The following is a 23,126-nucleotide window of genomic DNA, read 5'->3' as shown; positions in this document are numbered from 1 at the left end:
TCCAATAGCAATGAGTCTTTATTCACGTTTAGTCACCTGACATGAGGAAAGTGTCTGTTGCATTAAAATAGTCATCAATGTAAATGGCAGCACGGCCGAACAAGTCCTTTTCAATGTTAACGACATCCCACATAGTAAAGTCACTTCAACACAGCCTCATGACAATTCCCACATCAAAACAGTACTTTATTTTATATTTTTTTGCCTCATCATTACTCCCACATTAAGATCTTTCAGCTGTCAAGTGTACAAGGTGAAGAAAAAGGTTCTCAGTCAGCAAACACAGGTGCATCAGGAAGTATCTCCACAATACACCACTTCAGTTCTGCTGGGTCCCAAGTCCATCCTTGAACGCTGGGCTCCAGCACCAAGTGTAGCGCACTACCAAGGCTACACTACTATGTTAGCTTATTAATTCTACATACATCAGGCCGAACAATGTGTCAACCTGCAACAGACTGAGCATTATAACTGAATAATGGCAAAAGATTCACTCTATTGAACTTTACATCATTATTTGATGTTAAACAATGAGGCAAATCCCAACAGTATATACAAAAACCAGCTTTGCTTTTACAAAAGATTTTGTTTCCCATATTGATTAATCCAGGCAGCTAACTCATTGGTTTATGCAACTTTATTGAAGAAAATAAATCAGTTACTAGTAGAGCTATTAGTTGATCACTCATCCATTGACAACTTGCATCATTTATTCAGTGCTATATTAAACAGTGTTTTGGAAGACAGATTAACTAATAGCTCCAAGCCTCCTAACAAAATTTAAATGAATTACAAAAATGTTCTTAGACCCTATTTTGGAATACAAGGGATGTTTGACTTCCAATTTCCATTCTCTGTAAAACAAGAACTGGTCATTCCTTTATTGACATGCATAAGATACATCACATTTTCTGTTCTGCTGATGCTATAGATTCAGTACCAATTCTCCAGACACATCAGTTATGAGCAAAAGCATATAATAAAACCTCAGTTCTCTAACACTGGAAGGTTTGGAACAAGATGGATGTTGCTACAGCAATGTTACCTCTTTGATGGGAGAAAATTGAACATCCATCTCCCCTCCCCCCTTCGGGTGATATCTTCAGTATCTGTTAGAGCAGTGAGGAATGTTTGTTTTTAATCTCATAACCAAGTTAGAATGAAGACATTGGCCACATAATACACATGCTCCATTAAAAAAAAAATTCTGAATCTTGGGCAATTGTTCTTGTGTAACTACTTTACAGGTTCTAAAAGCAGTTATTGTCCAAAGCTGGAAGAACTAAAGTCTTCTCAGATGAGCATGTGCATGAATGGAAGGAGGTAAACAAAAAAATAATAAAGATGAGGTCTGATAGGGGAGCAGCCGGATAAGAAAATCAAAAAAGGAACAGTAATTTAAAGTTTATTCCAGCTATAATGCAGGTTATTCTGACTTTAAGGTAGCATCACATGGCATACTTCTGAGTCCATTCCCGAGATATTCTGTTGTACCTGCAAACAAGAACAGGAATTGAACTATAGTGGCAGCATGAAAGTGAAAATTTCCCAGAGTTAATCACAAAGTACCACTTTATCCCCATCTCCCTGTTCATCACACTAAGAGAAGACTCTTTCTATACTAGGTTGTACTTGAACTGAAAAAAACAGAACAAATCTCTCCCTAGACTATCTAGGATGTTCTCAAATTTATATGAAACGCTTCAAACTCAAGACAAGCAGATCTGCTAGAAGTCTGTTGTGAAAAACTGAGGGGGAAAGGAACAGAGACTACTTGGGGTGGGAGAGGCAAGGGGAGCGTCTTGTTTAAATATTGCCCTTAAGTAAAGATTACAGAGTATCACATGCCATAAGTAAAGATTACTTGGTTAATAATATCACTGGATACAGAATGTCAAATTTCCCATTTTTGGGTAAAACAACACTAAACATTTCTTCACACTTAATATTCGCTTTCCACATGAATATACTGCTCAAACCATTTTTAAAAAGGACATTAAAAGAATGTTTAAGTACACTACTTCCACAGGAACTGAGCTGACAATTAGTTTATACTTAACTCCATGCTTGTCAGTAAGTTAATTTTCAACTATACAAGCAGAACATAATCCCCATACATTTTCCTACTTTATATGTAGAAGACAGGCACTGCTGAATAATAAAAAGTTGAAATTCGATTGTCTAGATTCATCCATGTCTATGCATGAGGTATCTACAGGGCATCACTTTTAACAAAATTCTGACAAAATCGGGGTAAATACTTACCAGAACAAGTTGACAAGCTGGCTCAGAACTTGGTAATTATTTTGTACTATCTTTTTTTTTTTTTGGCCATGCAAGAGCAGTATCTGTGAGAAATAGTGACTAGCCGATACATTTCACACTAACCACAGATCAAGCTGTTAAATATCCGAGTTCAGTAACTGGTGCATCCATTATCTGTTAGTTAATCCAGTGCCTTAGAGCATGCAGCACCCAAGTGCTGACAAGTTTCCGTTTTGTTAAATGCACCATAATGTGCAGATATTCTTACCCTACAGCATAGCGTATTTCTCTGTCCACTCTCTTGCTAACCTATTGTACCTAATTGGACAAGTATATTTAATATTAACATATGTGTGTATATATATATAAAAGAACAAACAAGGTCTACTTCATGTAATTCTATCTGTGCAAAATGTTAAACATACATAAGGAAAAAAGGTTGTTTCAACACAGATAGGAAAACAAGTTATGAAGCCTTTTTTCAAGGGGAGCAACGAAAATTAAAGGCCAAGCTGCTACCAAAAGAAAGCATCAAAATAACAGAGCTGTTTCCTCAATATGAAGATCTGATTATGTTCTATTTATGCATGGTAAGCAAAAAACCAGGCAATACATACTTTAAAATACTGCCACACATGTGTGAAGACAGTCTTCTTCACCCACAACTTCAAAGATATAAATCCCCTTTGTTTTATGAAAAACAGGTACTACTTCGACACACAAGCTCTCTCCGTCCCAGGTTTTCACAAAAGGCTCACTTTACACAACTGCTGTCTGACAACGCACTCTTATGAAGTTTATTAAAACATTAGTCTTCCGCAACTCTGTACTTACTTGTCTCTGTCTGTTTTATAGATACGTGCAATCTCTGGCACTAGTGGGTCATCTGGATTTGGATCACATAACAGTGAACAAATGGATAAGAGAACTGTTAAAAGAAAAAAAGAATTCTCAATAGCAAAACAGGACCAACAATCTCAGAAACAACGGAGCACCAATCTTGCATTAGCACAACGTTGGCACAGCCGAAAACCTAAAAAGGCTTTTCTTTATATACTGCCAAAATAAATTTGTAACCCACTCTCAACGAAAAGCTCAGAATGACTTAGAAGTTCGTAAGAACTATTTGTTTCCTATTTCCCAATACTTACAGCTGTCAGTAAGCACACACAAGAACAGCACTGTTGTTCCCTGCACTATGACGTAATGTAGCAGCCAACAAAAGCACGTTGTTATGTTTTTTGATGACCAGCCTATTCTGCGATTCAAATCACTAAAACTAGTTCAATTTTTAAAAAATCAGACTGAATTCTTTCTCTGTTGTATGTAAGGTAGCGATACCCAGGTCTGCACTGATAAAACTACATATATGTTGTAAAATAAAGAAGTAACACTGTTGTAGGCAGCTGTGGGATTTCATCCTCTACGCTCACAGCGGCTTTGAAAGAAAAACAATAGCGACAACATTAAAATACTGGGAATCCATATTCAAATCACAAACCTACTCCTTGAACAGACAGGAATTACAAGTTCTATAGACAAAGAAGCACTTTGATGGAGCTTTTGAAGCCACAGTGACCAGTGGCTTTGAGGCAAAACAAAATTTGATCATCGTGAAAACATTTGAGAATTAACTGTCATATACTATAGTAAAATGAGGAAAGCTACAAAGTTTCTATTGCAGCACAACATCAATTTATCCTGAAGTAGAATCAATAAGCTCAGTTCATGAAGTAATGTAATACGATGCCAGTGCACAGTGGCAGAAAGCAACACGTATCAATACTGTTTTCTTTTATTCGTCTGCCACAGATGTTTGCCAATATAACTGTGCAGACTCAGTCACAAACTATGCCGATTTCATTATTAAAAACTGACTTTAAATTAATATGCAAGTATTTACATGGACAGCTGCAAACAAGCAGTTTCTCAGCCTCAGCTCAAATACACCACCACAGGCCTGTTTCAGTCCAAATGCTGGCAGATTCCTCTGGGACCAAGCTAGTAAGCTCTGCTAATACTGAAGCAAATAAGTGGCCAGACAAGGCCTTAAACAGTCATGCAGCAGAAGGTGTTAGAAAAAACAAATACCCATTAAAAACGCAGTAATGTATCATTATCAAATTGGCAAAACACAGGCTAGAACAAGTAAAGGAATTCAAGAGACAGGTAAGAACTCAAGACAATCAAAGCTAAAAGCGCAGTATTCAACACAAGATAGAAACATCTCTCCTTCACAAAAGTTACCTTTAGAAATAGTTAAAGCAGGAGACCACTGTGATCTTAGAATATCAAGACAAATGCTGCCATTACTGTTAATATTTGGATGATAGATTCTTGTTGTAAATGCAACCTGCAACAAAAAAAAATTAAAGAGTGTGTTTCGGTCTTTGGCGACAATGTTGTCACTCTTTCTTCTCAGTCAAGCTATCAGTCAACTCAATTTACTCTAAAACAAAAGGATTAAGCAGTTAAACTTCATCAAATTCATGGATATGCACCCAAGCCGCAACCTCTCAGTTTCCAATTACCAGACACTATTTCAAACAGAGAGGGCAAGCATGAGGCTGTGTTTTAATCACAGGTGCCTGCATCACGATGAAGACACTCAACAGAAGTGCTTGAACCATGGTAGCACTTCTATCACAGAGCTGAAGAGCTACAAACATTGCAGTCACTCCAAGCATGCACTTTCACATTGACTGAAAATTGGAAGACAATGCTAGTAGATGATAAAGCTACAAAAAAAGGAGCATATTTCATAATTACTGCCAAATTCTAACACATACCACCTTCACTGATTTTAGACACTCAGCAAGTTAATCTCTATCCATAGCGTGACATTCCTATAGACCAACCCAAACAGCTACACTGTGATTCTTGAGAGTCCCCTCAGCAAGAATTCTATTACAGTAACACAAAGCTAATGAGTTTTCCTATCAATTAAGAGAAAAACAGAAGTAAAACCAAACACCATTCCAAGACATATAGGGCTTTGCTCCTAAAATATATGCTAACACACCCATTCTTGTGGTAGTCAGAGAGGGACCTAGCCATCTAATATACCATAAGAATGTGTGAAAAGAAGTGAGAACTTGACAATATTACAACACAGACACTGACAATTTGCCCTGTACTTGGTTCTTTAAAGTGCACTAATTTCACAAATGAGGAAGCAATACTTACCTTAGGTGGTTTGAAAGGGTAGTCTGTAGGAAAGTGAATTGTCAAGAAGAATACGCCACCCTGATATGGACTGTCATTCTGTTAAAGCAAACAAATAATTCTATTATAATCTTTAGGACTAGATATTACCAAAGATATTGTTTTTAAATAAAAGGAAAGGAAGTTTGTTTAGACAACTGAACTGTTTAAACCTCCAATACAAGAGAGATGCAATTAAAATTCAGTTACTGCCTTCTAAGGTGAACAATATAGAACATATACAGGTTACTTTCTGGATGGACCTCTCCGAGCTAATGCTTCACAGAAAACAGCTTCTCTGACAATCCACTAAGAACTACTCGGCAAAAGCATCCAAAGGCCCCTGAGACAGCTCCAAGAAGTAATATTAAGAAAGCCAGAGTCCTGTCAGGTTAAAAAACCTCAAGTTCTGTGTTTGGAGCTTATTTGGTACGACCACCCAAGTTTACAGTGGCCCTGGACAACTCCCATTCCCTCCTAAGTTCTGTGATTGGCTTACGCATTGCTCAGCCCAGCAGAAAACCTACAAATACACAGCTAACTCCTTGCTCCTTGCAAAAATACCCCCAAACAAAACCAAAACAACCCCACCACCAACCAACCAACCTATCAAGTGAATTCTTCCTTCCTTTCTGTATTAAAAATCCACTGTAATCTACTATGGAAGAGCATGTTTACATTTCCCTGTTTCAAGCAAACTACTCTGGGGATAATTCATTCAGGTGTTAACTACTAGCAGTAAAGCAACACGTGGAAGTAAAAAAGCCGATAGTAAGCAGAGAATAAATGGAGTTACTAGATAGGGATTGCTTACGCTACTAGTTACGAGAAGAAAATTAAATTCTGCAACACAAGACAGGGGAGTCAAACCTGAAAACCTCTAGGTCATACCCTATCTAACCTCTGCTGAAAACCTAGCAATCAAGATACAACCTCTTGTACTTGGTCAACAGATACTACGAGAGGCCTTGAGGAGCAGGAAAGCAACCCTTTTACTGAGCATATTTTGGAGGTACTTTAGTGCTTACAGAAGCCCCTCTTACAATGTGTTAAACCACTGCAAGCTCTCTTATATCTATCTAAGAAAATCACAGCCTGTAATATATCCTATGGCAGAGGTGGAAGGCTAGACAATTGGTTCTACAACCCTCATCTGTTATTAAAGGCACTAAGCAACACCACAGGAGCACTAGAACTACTAACACCACACTTCTGTCAGGATATTGCCCAATCTTGAAACAGGAACGCAGAGCTTTTGACATCACAAAAACTGTATGAGAAAAAAGGAGCTGAACATTATTAAACCAGAAGGGGAAGCTAAAAATAATCCCAATTTAAATTCAACTGATGTTTAATACCTTATGACCACGCAGACACTAGCCATGCAAAATCATACTCAGTATAGTGCAGAACATTCCTTGCCATTTAAGCAGGAATATAGCTATTGAACAATCTTATCTTTGTAAGGCACCTAGTTATAATCAATGAGGACCAGAAACCGTGGAATGGAGAGCCATTTTTCCAGTCAGGTGAACCTCTAATAAGCACATTTTCCACAGCTATCTCCTAAAACCACGCTTGTAGCTATATATAAAGTCAGGGCAAATTCAGCATCACTGATACTTAATTCCTACACTCTAGCCTCACCAGAAGCATCACATTGTGGCTGCAGGTCTACTGGCATTCAATACTTGTCTTCTCAAGTTACAAAAGGTTTTGTTTTCTAAATATAAACAACCAGCCCTGAGAACTCCAGATGTCAAGTGTTTGCAGGTCACCATCTCAGTAAGGTCAAACATTTGCCTTCTTTAACAAGGAAAAAGTCACATTCAGGTTTCAGATGCTTACTGAACAAGACTTTTTTATCTCCCATCATAACCGGAACATCACATTTCAGTGTCTTTTTCCCTTCTACTCCTAAAAGTATTCAAGATCTCAGTACATGACATCAGAGCAAATAAGGATTCCCTGTTCTGTTCTAAGATCCACACAGAAGCATCCCAACTAACTCCTGATGCTGGGACCAGCTCCTAGCACAAAGTTCATGCTAAATTAAAACTTTAGAAAAAGTTAAGTGCAAACAAAGTTTCTAGATATTAAGTGATAATGCCTAGCATTGCTTTAGAGATAGTTTCAGCTGAAATATATGCCCTCATTAAATGTTCCAGCAATAAAATAATAAGACTGTTTTTTCACCCTCCATTTCCTGTTACTGTAAGGAGTATCTCTAGAACTAAAGCCTGATAATGGGAGCCAAAAAATAAATTAAAACAGAAAACCACAGAGTTTCCTCCTGAATAAGAACTACTAGTTTAATATTATGTCACAAGAATCAGAATACTTACAGGTCCCATAATTGTGGCTTGCCAATGAAACACTACAAAAGAAAAACTCCGCATTATTATCTATGCATGATATGCTTTGAGTTAGCAAAGCAAAACATAAAACTTAAGATTACTTACTGTCATCTCCAACAGGACCTGCTGAACACTGTGCTGGAGGATCACGGGCTAAGTCACTAAGTTCCTTCAGGAAAAAAAAAAAAGAAACAAAACTGTTCAGAGAAGGAACACTAATGAACTTGGTTATTTTCACTTCATGTCCAGCAAACGCCTTTAACAGTTTTTTCCATATACAAACACAGAAGAATGTGCAATAACCACTATCAGAACCACTAGGACCAATGTCAAAAATGTCTTTATAAAAAGACAATGACCACAAAAACCAGCTATGAAGGTAGACAGCTACAATGACTATGTTTTTTCAAATAAATATCACTACTGCAAAGACATCCCTGCTGAAGAATGGGCAGAAAGAACAGAATACAGCCTGAAGTGGGTAAAGTCTAACCACTTTCTGAACAAGATTTTCAAGGATTCAGTCTTAGCTATAGAAGCCTGAAGTAGGAAGAGAGAAAGCTATTGATGAGTCTTCATGAAACAGAAAGCACTATGTATGTAACATCTGATACTAAAACTCAGAACAGAAAGGAAAAGAAAAAGCCAACACAGAAACCCATTTTCATTTCCCCACTACCTCCAGCAGGGATATATCTTGCTTAGGTTAAAGTAGACAGGAAAATTAAAGAGGCTGACAAGTGTTGGAATCAGGTAAAATATCTGTATTTTTTTTTATTTTAAGCTTCACATATAAGACAATGATACCTTTAAAATTCTGAATAACTGAGCGGTAGAAACAGTTCCCTCCCTCCCCCATTACAGAGGGGAAATGAAAACAGAAACTTCAGATAGAGGATTCCTCACATAGTATCAAGATTGCTGTGATGAATCAAAGAAGCTCAGCATTAATTTGTTTAAATGCTCCACAAGTTACTTGTTTGGACAGTGTCTTTAAAAATTAAATTTATACTTTCTGTTCAAGTACAACAGATACCTTCCCTCTTCCCTGCTCTTTTGAATCTAAAAATGGCTTCAGGAGCTTCTATAAATCTGCACTTGTCAAGGCATCTAGAAGTCATGAGAGAAGGGAAAACCTTCAGTCCCTCTCCCATATATTAAGAGTTGCACAGAAGTTATTTTTCTACAAGTCTATACAAGCCATTAAACCAAGAACTTTCCATTACTCTGTCAGCCATTTAAGAAACCCAGGCATACATACATATGTTTGTGTATATGTACACATGTATATTTGGACCAGACAGCTAACTGTTTTGCCTGGGAAGATCCTCATGTACATCCTATAAGTTTCACAAATGCTGCAGTTGATAAAAATTTAGTAAGTATAACCCAATACAAAATGGGGAAAAACCAGTTACGTTCCCTGCAACTTAAACACCTTGTTCTTGGTAAGACCACAGCTCATGCAAACACAGAGAGCACACTAGTTCAACATGTAGAAGTCCATACATAAAAAAAACCACCCAAAAAAACCCCCCAAACCACCAAGAAACCTCAGTCCCCCATTTCCCCCTGCCAACACGTTAATTTTGATGAACTTTCCAATTAACCAGATTTCAATTTTACACTGGCAACAAACTGTTTTGTAAAATGGAACTGTATCAGTTTTGAGAAGCAATGGTACAATGAAGTTAATATTACGGTTCATTTCACTGCTGCTGTTATTCAGAAGTGTGGGCAACAGCTCTTTCCAGATCATCACAGTAAATCCATTTAGAGTGCATTTCTCTATGCTCCCCAGTTATTATTGGCAGGCCTTATGATAGACTTTTCCATTAAATATCATTTATTATGTCCGTATGTTGTTCAGCACCCTCCAGAAAAATTTGCTAAGTTAGATTTATATTATCCATGTGAAGGCAAACAAGAAATGTAAAAGAACCTTCAGATAGAAGCTTTTTTTAATTTTCAGGGTAGTTGTCGTCGTTCCGTCCCCGTCCCCCCATTTTTCCCATTTCCCAAATACAGCAGGTTTTGTTAATCAGGCTTATTTCTCATCTATTTTCAAGTTCTCAGAATGATCAATCATTTCCAAAATCTGAGCAAGAGATAGATATTTTGTCTTTTAAAATAAATTGTAGCAATAGAATAAGCAGAAAGACAAAAATGTTACTACTTTAATGTAGTTGTGTAGTTATTCCTAGATTATTTGATTCAGTTGGGGAAAAAGATCAGATCCTATTTTTTAAAACTATTACAGGGACTAAACTATGAAAAGGCTCTTCCTACATTTTATGAAAGTTAAAAATAAGTAGCATGAAGACAAGGACAAGAAAAGATCAGCATAAAGAGGACTGTCAGAGGTACGTACATTAGACTAGAGAATTCTTCAAAAGGTACTACTATCTTCAGAGAAACAAGAAATCAGTACTCAAGATAAAAATAAGGTATTCTAACACAGTAGGAGAATTAGATTACATCAATAATTCAACTAGGAAAAGCAAATATAAGGAGGATTGCAAATGTAGACAAATAATACAGTAAGTTCTGGTGAAAAATTTGTGCAAAAAACCTTTATAGTAACATTAAGAATAATTTACAAGCTGAAACGTGAGTTTTAATATTCCATTCTCCAGACATTTCAACATACACGTCCATACAGAGCTATCCTTTTAAGCCACTTGAACTGTTCTAGAGAACAAGCAGTGATTTTCATAAGCTAAAGGACTGAAGTTTTGTATGGCCCAAAACACTTCAGTAAAACCCTAATTGTGCTGAACAAAGCATTTCAAAACACAGAGAAAGGAACACATGAGACACCACTTAGCATTTCAACCTCAGAGCAAGTAATTTACCCACTAAATTCAGAAAGAAAAAAAACCTGAGGTGGCCCACATTCTTGTATTTGCTTCTTTTAGGTACTATGGTCAGAAGAGTAAAGTTTGTAGTAAAGCTGTTTGCTTCAGCAGTGTGCAAAGTGTTGTGGAAGAACTTGGGCAAACATGAAAAACACTGCAAGCTCTGCCTGCTTACAGCAGCATCAGACCTATTCTGCCTCCCTGTTATGTGTGCGACACTTCACATCTACACAAAAGGAGAGACACTTTTTGCAACAAGGGAGCGGAAAATTCTGTGTAACTTTAAAAATGCCTCCTTCTGAAAGCTACAGCCCTGCTGAATCCAACAGGCAAACTGGAATAACTGGAAACTAAACAAGCAGAGACACATGGGCTGTGATATCTGGAGCACAGTTGAAGTATTTCATTCAAGGAAAGGGAGGAGCTTTCTTTTTTTTCCAAGCTTCCCATTCAACAGCAAAACACAAATTGACCTTCCTTCTCAGCTTAGCAATCAAAAGCAACTATTCTGTAACAGGAAAATATTTGATCTGAAATATATTTCTGACATCAAAACTAAGCTTCATCATTTCCATGAGATGACAAAAAAAAGTTCGAAGGAATTAGCTTGTAATTGCTCCCCTGCTTTCACCCACTTCTCACCAAAGGTAAAGACTGTGTTAAGTTTCATTTTACAAAGCAGAGTTTAGCTACTATTTTAGAATTAAAAAACGTTCCCAAGCACGGTTCTGTAAAATTTCTATGTATAAGGATTTTATGCTTCTAATATTTCTTCTGCTGCAATACTTACTATCTGCAACTTTGCTTCTTTTTGTTTACATTCAATTTCAGTAGTGCATTCCTTTGCCAAGTGGTGCTAAGCTACATTCCAAACTTCCTTAAAAATTCCCAAAGTAGAGCCCATATTTTCCTGGCATCAGCTGCTATAGTTCTTCTCTTTAGCAGTGGCTTAAGAAAAAAAAAAATTCTCAAGGATCAAATTTCAAAGACTTTATATAGAAACAGTAAGTCAAATTTGGTTCAGAGCGATGTGTTATATGCCTATCGGAAAGGATTAGTCTTGAATTACAGCCGTGACTAGCAGTCTCTGGCACTGCCAGAGGTTTCCGGTATAGCTCCAGCATATCACCATTTCTGTGTCCCAGTTTCCAAATATAAAGTTGTGATAGTTCCTACCTCTCCACAAGGATGATTAGTCACTTTGCATTTTACAGATTTAAACGCTGTTTAAGGATTAAGTGCCAGTGCTGCTGTTAGAGGACAATAGCAATGTAGCACATAGAAGCAGTACATGTACAATTTTGCGACAGAGTTTTGGAAAACAGAGATAACTGGAAATACAGCAACAGTACCTGTCACTGCAACAGACAGACCTGCCTTAACCAAATTCAGCAGCATGGTCTTCTGCCAGTTTCACATTAAGTCTGTGGCAAGATGTAGTTTTATTGGTGAAACAGCCCCGTTCTTAATCTTCTCTCCTCTCTTTCTCTATAAATTCATCAAAAAGCTAACAAGAATATAAACCAGTATTTTCAAGAAAAAAAATGCTTATAAAAGCTAACTAATCTGCTTGCTTTGCACCAATAGAATCATAACTAACACAGACAATACAGCTTATGCTTCAAGTGATGATCCAAAACACGGACATGTGAGTGTGAATGCAGGACTACGATCCTATTAAACCACAAAAGTGTCTTTTTTGACAGAAAAGCTGCTAAAAACCCCACAAACAATTCCTCTCTAGCAGCTATTTAAAACGTTTCAGAGGTCATTCAAAGGATGAAGAAAATTTAAAGAATGACAAAGGAGGCCTCATCCCAATATGCACCAGCAAGACAGTGAAGGAAAATATTTAAGGGAACTGGTTGCTTTTCTCACAGAAGCTTTCAGGTCTTAGCAAATTCAGTAAGAAATGACAGCCTGATGCCTGCCAAGCTGCCTTCTTGCAAGGTACCAAGTAGAGCAGCATCAATGTCGGCTCCTTCTCTTCCCATTTGTCAGAATTCATACTCCCTGTGGCACAACTGCTACATTTTTCTAGTTTAAGCTGGAAATAGCCAGGGCTTACTTTTAATGATAGTAGCAGCTGACTTAAATACAGAGTGGCAGAAGATCACTCATTTTCCCCCACAGGCATAAAGTCACAGTTAGATTTAATATTGGTTTGTAACACAATTATTTGTTAAAAACATATATTGCAGCTTTCTGGTTTGCAATGAAGAAAGCATAACAGAAAAAATGGGGTTAATTTGCTTTAAGCTTCCAGACAATAACTCGTTCTACCCTGCAGGGCATGAAAGGTGACATGCTAAAGTGTAAATTAAAAAAAAGAAAAAAAGAAAAAAGAATGAACACTTAAGCCAAGCAAAAAACATTTATTAATTTGAGTGCTTGTCTAATGTTATCTGTGCCAAACAGGATAATTCAAACTCTAAACATCCAAAAATTCATCACTGCATTAGTCTTACTCATTAGCTCACAGCTGAAAACAGCTTTAAAAAAAGAAGGAAGGATTGGACACAGCTATAAAGGGAGGGGAAGAACATTTAAGCCTGTTTGAAGATTAAGAAGTGTCAACCAGCAAAGAACTACTGCCTCATCCCACACACCTGCATTTGCAACATTAGTTTCAGCATGAAGATTAATTACCCCTGGAAGCAGAAAATAACAGTTTGAAAGAACACTGAATGTGGATTTCTAAGCTGAATAAGAAAGCAATGGCACAATACACATCACAAGACAAGTGTAACCAGCAGAAAATTAAGAGTTTCAAACAAGCTGGCCTTTTGGCTAACACTTAATAAATGGACAAATACAATGTATAATGACAGGCCATAGCACAGAAAGAGGTAGGTTCCTGTTTGGTTGTTGTTGTTTTTTTTTTTTTTAAAAAAAGACATTAGAGCAAATATGCAGAGAAAACACATGAAGAGCAGTTACAGAAAACAGTGAGGGCTAAACAGCACAGACTGTGAGAAACCCAAAACAAAAGATGGAAAGTGATCATTGTGATTGTCCCTATCTTGATTATTCTGCTTGTTCTCTTTTCCATGGTTCTCCTTTCTCAAGCTTTTAGCACTAAATTTTTCAGGCTACACATGGCATGTTGTTTGTACAATGTCTAGCAACAATATCATAATGGTATATTAAAAAACATAGACATATTCATGTTTTAAGCCTTGCACTCAAGGAAGGAAATGCCAGACTGCTGTGCAACTGTAATTAAGTCATTTGTGTGCCTGGACTGTGATACAAACTACTCAGATGACTACGTACTATCTTTTCAAAAACCTACCTTTCAGTACAAAACCCCTTTGTGAATGAGACTATTGTCTACAGCTCTTCTCATCTGTTCTGAAATTTGGAAAGCGTAGAACACAGGTAATGGGCTTTGGCAAATTTCAGAGCTACCACAGCTAAAATGGCTCTTCAATGTATTCCAACCTTTCGCAGAGGTCACCCCTTGCTGGACAGATCCGACTGGAAAAGGAGCTCAGTTACCAGCTTTGCTTTCCTGGTCGCTTACTAAAGGCGTTCAGAACAAACTTTTAAAAAAAAAGGTGGCAACTACACTCCTGTCACTGTGCTTTGAACTCAAAGGTATGGCTTGTTTTCCCCAAAGTAATCAAAACCCACAGCAGCTGTCTCACTCAAGATGAAGCAAATCTGACTGCTTGACACCCATCAATTCTGAGGTACTGTAACAATTACCATTACCTGAAAATAACAGAGCTATTAGAACACATATGCTCAGTGTAGGATGAGAGCTGTGCATGTTGACTAAAGTATGTTGAAGGGAAAAGTGTGAAGTGCTGGTTAACTACCTATCCATTCAATGATAAATTTTAGTTCTGGCATTTCCAAACTTGTGAATATTGGATGCTGAAACTTAGCATACTTCTCACTTGGAGGTTTTTCCTGCGAGAACCACACTGATCTTTGGTTCTGTAAGCCAGGACTACAACACAGCCCTCAGAGAAGGTGGTAACTAGTGTAAACGGGCCACAAGAGAAGCAGCAAGATGCATCTAGCTAAATGGAACAGAATGACTGGGAAACAAAGGGAGAGGTTAAATTCAATATAGACAAATGTGAAGTGATGCACTTGGGAAGAAATTTACATTCAAAGTAAGGCACTCTGGCCTGATGGCTAGCACTCAGGAATGAGATTTTGGCATTGTGGTACACAATTTCACACAAATGCTTGCTTAACACGCATTAGACACTGGGGTTTGGTAGCATTATGGGACAGCCTTCCAACACACTGCCCCACAGCTCGTCAAGGACGCAGTGACATACAGCAGAACCGCAGCCACCAGCATGTGGCACATCAACCAGAAGCAGCATCTGTATACACACTGGACCTGAGGTGACAGAGGCCTCCTAGAGTTTACCAAGCTTACACAAACAACAGCTTTGGGGACTGGCAGCATACAGAAAAGGTTTTTGTAGAAATCACAAGCGGCCTTAACTGGGCACTTAACCTCACTAAGTCTGCACTTCCTGAACAAAGGCACAAGAATTCTCCATGTTCTCAAGGAAATGTATGGGAAGGAGGATCGTATAATAGAAAGTTATCAAATTAATATCCCAACAAAAACACCATATCTGTAATCAGTGTAGCGAATTCATTGTTTAGATATAGTCTGAAACATTGTTCTGAAATTTCTTTATTTAACCTAATGAACTCTGAAAATCAGCTCTTCTTTTAAAAAGCCATCTTGACTTTTACCAGTCCATATTTTGGATGAATCCAAAGACACACGTGAAAGCTATTGCAATATACTGTACAGGTATATTCTATGAACACAACTATGTGGCAGTGATTATGCTAGCTTATCTACAGCTGTAGAATTACCCTATATTATGCTGTTGTATGTAACTGCCCCTCATAATGGTTCTGTTTTGAGCAGCTGGTGGTAGAGATGCAAAACTAGGGGCCTGCCTACAGGATTAGTTACAGTTACACACAAAATCAGCTCACACTGAGCCAACAGAGCGTAACAAAGCAAAAAAAAAATCAAAACCTGTTTCTGGACTGCAGCCGCTCTTACAGTTGAGTTCTACTGCAGCTATCTAAAGAACATTGATGTCTACAAGGGTCTTTAAAAAGCTAAAAAAAACAAACAAAAGCATGACAAAGGAAAGCATTTAAAGCATATTTATGGACAGACTGCAACCTGATTTAGGGGAATGGAAGGGGGCCATTGCTCATCTGGCAAATTGTCATTCAGGAGATTCTCCTATATTATTCAAGGCAAGAAGAAATTAAAACTAAGACTAAAAGGAAAAACAATTCTCTACAACAGATAACTGCAGACTTGATCTGGCATTATTACTCAACCAGGCCAGCAAAGGTTGGGAAATATTGCCTTAGAGCAGGACACTCATATTTCTTAGGAACCTAAAGAGCTCTTGGAAGAGCTCACGGAAGTGATGAGCACCTGGCCAATCTAACTCCAGGTTACAGAGAAAGCTTACTAAAAGTAAACTGAGCACTTAACACAATCCTCATTCCCTCCATCAGGAGGACCTAAAGCATTTTAGCATCTGCACTCAGTTCAGCTTGCAACTCTGGTGTCCAGATGCTTGTGGAAAGGATTAAACATTCATCTCCTCCTTTTTTTTACTGGGCCCTAACATTTGCAGAGCAGTCTGCAATCTTCCCCTCTTGCTTTCTTAAAAGCAGAATAAAAAACCCATCACAATTGCACTGGAAAAAACTGCAGGAGATCTTGAAGACTCTAGCGTATCACACATGTCAAAGTAATGAGGTTCAGAACAATGGCTTCCTTTACATAAAATTTCAATACTGAAGTTTACTGTTGGTAAGAAGGCTCTGAACAATGTTTAAGCAAAATAAAATTTGAAAATCCCCTCTATTTAGCTTTCAGTCCTGAATCCTGCAATACTCTCTCTGGCTCACTTTTCAGTATTAAACCTTGTCTACATCCAAGTGTTTTATGAAGAGTTGCCAAAGGCATAAACACAAACTTAAACTTGTGAATGTAATTTTAACTGATTTTTTTTTGTACGGCTTCCCCAACACAACCTACCACATTTAATGTATCAGATCAGTGCCCCATAAAAAGTCCACTGAAGAGAAGGTTGTTTTTTTTTAAAAAACTCCTGTACTTTCCATTTGGAGTTTGAGGTGTTAAAGTTAGGTTCAAGAAGTTTACAAAACTGTCCAGCACGTGCAGCTCACCACAGTTTAAGGCCATCTTCTGATAAGCCCAACTTGACAAAAAGCAGCTGCATATAAAAATGCACTGACTGCAATCATATACGTTCCCACCACTCCTTTCATTTCTTACCCCAATTTTTTTCCTGCACGTTATACTGTCAGGTTACTACATCACATTAGTCAGAGGAGAAAATGCATGCCTGTAACTCAGCCTTTTCAATGTTAAGCTACAGCATCTTAGCCTAAACTATCTAGAAAAGTCAGCTTATACTGAGATACCAGACCTAATGCTGAAGTGCAGACCACACGTTCCCATCTGCCAGCTCTGATGCACAGGGGAGGGACCTATACAAGAACACAGGGCAGACAGTTAAAGTGGCAAAACCTTAACATTTGCAACAGAAAGATTTATCAGAGATCGTGTATCAATGCCCTAATCTGAATTACAAAAAAGCTCTACCACCCTATCCCACTCCTCCTTACCAGCTGTCACTTGACATCTCGGACAAGGTTAAGAACCTCCATCCTCTCTCTTTCCTTCAACAGTTCAACCCAGCGGATGCAGAGAAAACATCCATGGGTAAGGGATGATGCCAGGCTAGAGGCGGCCTCCACAAGGAACAGAGATGCCTTTGGCAACAGGCAGTTTACTGCTCTGTCTTCAACAGCTGCTACTTACAGCTGTTTACATCCTTCCCCCCCTCCTTTACCCATTAATGTGGGAGCGCAAAGGAAGGCATTAGTGCTTCAGAGCTGGTTACAGACTGGGGAGGCGGTTGAAGGGAGCTCATTCTACGGAGTTCTGCATCAGCTCTTCTGTAGAAGAAACTCATGCAGGGAATAATAGCCAAAGTATCGGCTTACTTTCAAAACCAGATCTTTAAAAGCTGGAATGATCGTAAAGAAAATATTGGCTGGACAATCTTTTTACTCTGTACTTTATCCCACCCAAATCCTTAACGTACTGGAGAACTCTGTTTTTAAGGTATGCAAGAAGTACCCATCTAATGGAATATTGACCTCTGAAGTTCTCTAAATCACTTAAGTGAGATTACGATCCCCTTCTCCCCCCAATCCAACGCACACGTTTAAAGATCTATGTTGACTGGGAACTTTTTTCACAAGCAGAATGCCCAATTAACAGGAGAAATCTTTAAGTTACCGTAGCCCAAACTTTCTAGTTAAGTTAAGCTTCAATTTTCCTCTCTCACAGAAAGTAACCATTCTTCAAACATGTCCAAGACCTTAATATTAAAAGCTGGGCTTGAACAGGGGTACCAAACCTACCCAATTAAGGAAGCATTATGTCCATTTTAATGATATTAATTTCACTGTATAAATGTCACTTCTGACTATTCGGATAAGCTAAATGTTAAACAGAATTTAACTGATGACAGCTTTCAGCTGATGCTGAATAATTTTATTCTTACTTTAAAAAAAAAACCACTGAAGTTCTTTGATACTGATGCTTCCCAAACTCCACTACGGGAATCTCATGATTTACAATCAACCACTGCCTTCTGGCTCAACATGACCCTTCTAACCACTGAGTGCCACAGTTGCACTGCATTAGCTACTTCAGGCAGGACCTAGTCTACCCCTGGATACTCAAAATAGTTCAAAAGGTGAATTAACTGAAGTAAAAAAAGAGAATGCAATACACACAGAGAGCATTCACAAAGGTTTAAAGCATTTTAACTAAGCTTACATCAACTGCATTTCATCAGCTAGTTAATCTTAACTTTCTGAGCCCCTAAACAGACAAATCCAGACTTCTATCTTGACATTCATTCAAAGCATATAATCAATCACGTAACTTCAAGTTATTTACTATTTTGAAGAAGGCCAGCAAACAAAATCCAAGACTGCCTGCAAAAATGAAGTACCCTAGGTTTCACCTAGAGAAGAAAACGTAATTCCAAACAGCTTTTTCTAGTTATGCTAATTTTTTTAAAAATTTCATAATAAGTTCAAAAGAGTAGCAGTTTAAAACAAAAGTAATATGTAGGCTTTCTAACACTTTAACTGAATCATCTCTAGAAAAGCTACACCTGTGGTTAAACTAATGCAGATTCCATGCTGCCTTCATTGCTGCATATTACATCCAATCTCTGAAAATGTTATGGATATTTCCACATTAGGGTTGTTAGCATTTCTTACTATGAGCATCTGGAGGAGTGGGGTTAAAGTTGCAATTAGTTATACATCTAGGAACAGCGCTGGAGGCTGTAGCCTTGAGGAAATCCTTATTTAGTCTCCAGTCCACCACTGTCAATGGAAGCCTTCTATGTGTACTTAAGCAGCAATAAATGGTTTTGCCACCTTCTGCCTTTAGCTTCCAGGATGCCAATTCCACTTAAGATTTTCTAATAAAATACACCAACATAATGGTGCTGGCTTGTGCTACCCTTAACCAAATGGACATAAAACACAGCAGGCACACTTTTTCGTTAGGATTTCACAGACAAGACACTTCACATATCTCCTGTATTAATTCTATTTTAGCCTACCAAGATTGTCACTTAGGCCTTTTATACCACCTTGCTTTAACAGATGTGTATAGCAGTGATAAAATGTATGTATATCAATGATGTAACGTTCCCAAGCGTCCTCAATTTTGCACATCCCCCATTCCCTACTCCTACATAAGTGTTTCCCCACTACCAGACCATCATCATTTGAACCGGAAGCGCCAACGTGCCGCAGCAATTACGGGGCGTGCATTTAGCAGGTAGCACTCAACACTTCAGACCAAGACGATGTGCCACAAGCACGTGTCAAGCGTTTAGATACAAACTCATAAATCAACACAAGTTTGTTCCTCTGTGACAATTTGAGGAAAATCTCGTCCTCAGGAAAGGAAACAGCTAAAATTAAGATGTAGGTTCACATTATTCCGTGGCAAAAGGCACTCACTTGTAATAAAATGAGTGCCACTCTTGTGCAAAGCAAGCGTATCAATACAAGCAGAGTTTTGCCAATCAAAGGCAGGCTACCCTCAGGGCAGATGGCACAGATACGACGATGAGCTCCAGCATAACATAACCTTTCCGGGACCGGCTCTGTATGTGACAACTACCTCAGTTTGAAGAGATCTTTATAAAGGGTGTTCCAGAAGTAGATAACCCAACACATAACACAGGAATACTCTTGTGCTTTCACTCCCAAGCCAAAAGCAGAATTTGCCAGTTAAGTTTTGAGAAGGGGTTGCTGCTTTCTGAACATGTAACATACTTCAGATTAAGTTTACACACACTAACACAGTCTGAAAGTCTGATTTACCCAAAATAATAATTTTATTTTGCTTGATACGTCAAGTCCACAAAGAGGGGGGGTTGGCCAAACAGACCGAAAATACCTTCGCTGGTGCATATGAGATGTCATCTGCTGCAGGAGACAATGAATTCTAGCCCTGACAGGTAATACCACAAGTCAGACTAAATCAGCTACGTGTGATTACAATGTTCTGAGGTCCTGGTCTCTCTTTAGCCTGTTCTGATCTAGTGCCAACAATGTACTACAAGGAAGCAGAGTTTCAAGGTCTGATCTGTGACCTTACGATTGGAAGACAGGGGATCCCAGCTCACCGGTGACAGAGTGCCATTCCCTGACTTTTCCGGTTGGCAAGATCAGAATCTAAATTCACAGGCACCCTGTTACAAAATTGGCCCTGCTATTTTTGGATTTCAGCCTCAATCCCAGTAAACATTCATATTGGAAACCATGCTTGGTAAGAAAGCAAGTTGCAAGCAACGGTTTCAGTCTAGCAAAACATCACTTTCCAGGTTGACAAACAGAAAAATCAAAACTGTAAACACTATGTGAATTTGGAAGTGCATCTTGTAGCATGGTGTGATTAAATTGATTAAAAATAGCACCCTTAAAAAACCTCAACACTCAACCAAAAAACAAAACAAACAAAAAACAAAACCAAAAAAAGAACCTTAACCCAACTGCCTCACCAACCCTGAACACCAGCACTGGGCAAAGGAAGAAGCTTACTACTACACAGTGCCATAGAGCGTAAGGACCAACACAGGCCAAAACCCTGAAGTCAAAGAGATGACTTATTTGTTCAAGAGTCATGCTGAATCGTTTTAAGGTTTTGACCAGATTACTGCATAAGTGGGGGTTCGCCTCGGTTTATATTTGACAATAAATTCTTACCTGCAGCACCTGGATGTGTTTCATAAGCATGAGTTGATGACAAAGCATACCAGGGAGTATCCTAGCTGTGTTTCAGCTCAAATGATATCATCCACTAATACCGGGGAACAAGTTCTGATGGCAGATTCAAAAGGAATTGTTTTGAAATTCTTGTGAGAGCGTAGCCGTAATTCGAAGACGATTCATTTAGCTAGCACTAATCCGGAACAGATTGAAAATTGTCAGGGATAACAGAGCTATCCCTTCACTGACAAGTTTTAAATAATCTCATTTTGACTTAAATATGCCCACAAGCACTGCTAAAGAGACGTGAAACTGCAGTAAGGCTAATAGGTGGCAGACTCGATCGACCGTCTATAAAAGGTGTTTTGTGTGGCGAAGTTTAGCTTTCGCCGATTTCAGGACACGCTGACTTTCTGCCATCTTGGCAGGCTGCGAGATGACCAAGAAACTCCTCTCAGCTCTTGAAATACGTAAGTACTCCACGTAGCTCGCGTAGGAGCACAGACCGACAGCGACTTCCCGGTAACGCCACTGCGCTCCCATCGCTTTTGCAATTACAACCCAGCAATTCCCAAACCCGGAGCGCTGCCGCCGAGAAACCCTGAAGTTGGCGGTGTGCAACCTCACGTCGGGAGCCCTTCTTCGCTGGGAGAGGGGTTGGTTTTTGTGAAGAAGGGAAAAAAAACAACAACAACAAAAAACCAAAAACCATCCCAAACTTTCATCACCTCGGCATTTTTTCCGAGTTAGCCGCGAAGTTACTCCACCCGGCTCCGATTGTGCAACGGGGAGGCGGCGGCGCGCTGCGCGCTCCCGCCCGGCGCGGGGGGCGAGGCGAGGCGAGGCGGCGGGCCATCCCCGGCGGCGGCGGCGGGGCCCAGCCGGCCCCGGGACGGAGCCGGGGCACGGGAGGATGGCACCGCGGCGGCGGCTGCTCCGGAGCCGGCGGGAGCGCGGACGTGCGTGTGTGACTGTGTCATGTTATTGCAGAAAGCGAGAGATCCCGGAAAGAGCCCGAACTAGGCGAACCCGCCGCCATCTTACAATGCGGGAAAGAAGTTGCACGCCAGAGGGGAGAGACCGGCCCGAAAGGCCGGCTGCCCGCCCCGGCGAGGGCCGCCACCGGACCCAAAGCCCTCCCGGCACACACGTTACCGGTACCACCCGGGGCGGCCGGCGGCCGAGGGGCAACGGCGGCGACGCCACCGCCGCGCCGGGGTGGCTCCAGGTTGCGCTGACATTTGAACGTCCCCAGGATCTGCCGCTCCCCGCCCGCGGCCCGAGCCCCGGTCGAACCCCCCCTCCCGCCCTCCGGGGGTCCCAGCCGACCTTCGAGGTCCCGGGCCTAGGCCTGGGGAGAGCGGCCCCACCGCCCCCGAGCCGGGCCGGGCCGGGCCGCGGCCTCGCCGGAAGGAGCCGGCGGCTGCCCGGCCTCGTTCCGCCGGCCTACCGCCTCCCCCTTGCTCACCCCGCCGGGCCGGCGCCCCCGCGGAGCCGGGCCCCCCTCCTCCCGCGGCGGCCGCGAGGGAGAAAACCAAACCAACCCAAAAATAAAAAAAAAAAAAGGCCGAAGCAGGGAAGAAGGGGGGGCGGGGGGCAGGCGGAGGAGGAGCCGCAGCGCTCACCTTGTTGATGCGTTTCAGCGCCATTGTGTGCGAGTGCCGCCGCCGCCGGGCCCGTCTGTGCGCCGCGGTGACTCCGCGCTCCGCTCGCGCCGAGGGGGGGCCGGGAGGGAGGGAGCAAGCGAGGAGGAGGAGGAGGAGGCGGCGGTGGGGGAGGAAGGCGGAGAGGGGGGAGGGGGCAGCTGCGTTTCTCCTTCCTCCGGAAACAGCCGAGGGGGGCGCCCGACCGGAGCGCGGTGGCCGCCCGGAGCCCTGCCTGCCTGCCTGCGGGCGGCGGGGCCGTGTGCCGGGGAGGCTACCGGGGGAGCGCTCCGCCCCACTCTGCCGCCTCCCGTCACCGCCGGGAGGAGGAAGCGGGTGGGTGGGTGTGTGCGTGCGTGTGTGTGCGTGCGTGTGCGGGATGGGGGATACCGAGAGGCGCCGCCCGCCCGAGGTAGAGGGCGAGGGAGCCTCGCGCCGCCGCC

At 40.7% G+C, this 23,126-nt stretch overlaps 1 protein-coding gene across 3 annotated transcripts; it reads right to left on the bottom strand.

Annotated features, from left to right (window-relative positions):
- UBE2D3 (ubiquitin conjugating enzyme E2 D3) lies at window positions 1–22,506 on the bottom strand. Of its 3 annotated transcripts, XM_075090748.1 has the most exons (8): window positions 22,370–22,428; window positions 7,932–7,995; window positions 7,815–7,846; window positions 5,452–5,529; window positions 4,513–4,618; window positions 3,100–3,193; window positions 2,534–2,583; window positions 1–1,494 (listed from the first exon to the last, which is right to left on the bottom strand). In XM_075090748.1, coding segments are annotated over exons 2-7 (360 nt in total). In that variant the 5' UTR covers window positions 7,933–7,995; window positions 22,370–22,428; the 3' UTR covers window positions 1–1,494; window position 2,534. The 3 variants fall into 3 exon arrangements, with proteins under 3 accessions (XP_074946849.1, XP_074946851.1, XP_074946850.1); XM_075090750.1 differs by lacking the exon at window positions 2,534–2,583 and having other exon boundaries at window positions 22,370–22,506; XM_075090749.1 differs by lacking the exons at window positions 2,534–2,583; window positions 22,370–22,428 and adding an exon at window positions 17,155–17,210.
- Window positions 22,507–23,126: the final 620 nt, after the last annotated feature.

Source organism: Phalacrocorax aristotelis, chromosome 4 (assembly GCF_949628215.1).
Source record: "Phalacrocorax aristotelis chromosome 4, bGulAri2.1, whole genome shotgun sequence".
In the NCBI taxonomy this organism is placed as follows: Eukaryota; Metazoa; Chordata; class Aves; order Suliformes; family Phalacrocoracidae; genus Phalacrocorax; species Phalacrocorax aristotelis.
The sequence above is the reverse complement of the archived record's forward strand: the minus strand, read 5'-3'. Positions and strand labels throughout refer to the sequence as shown.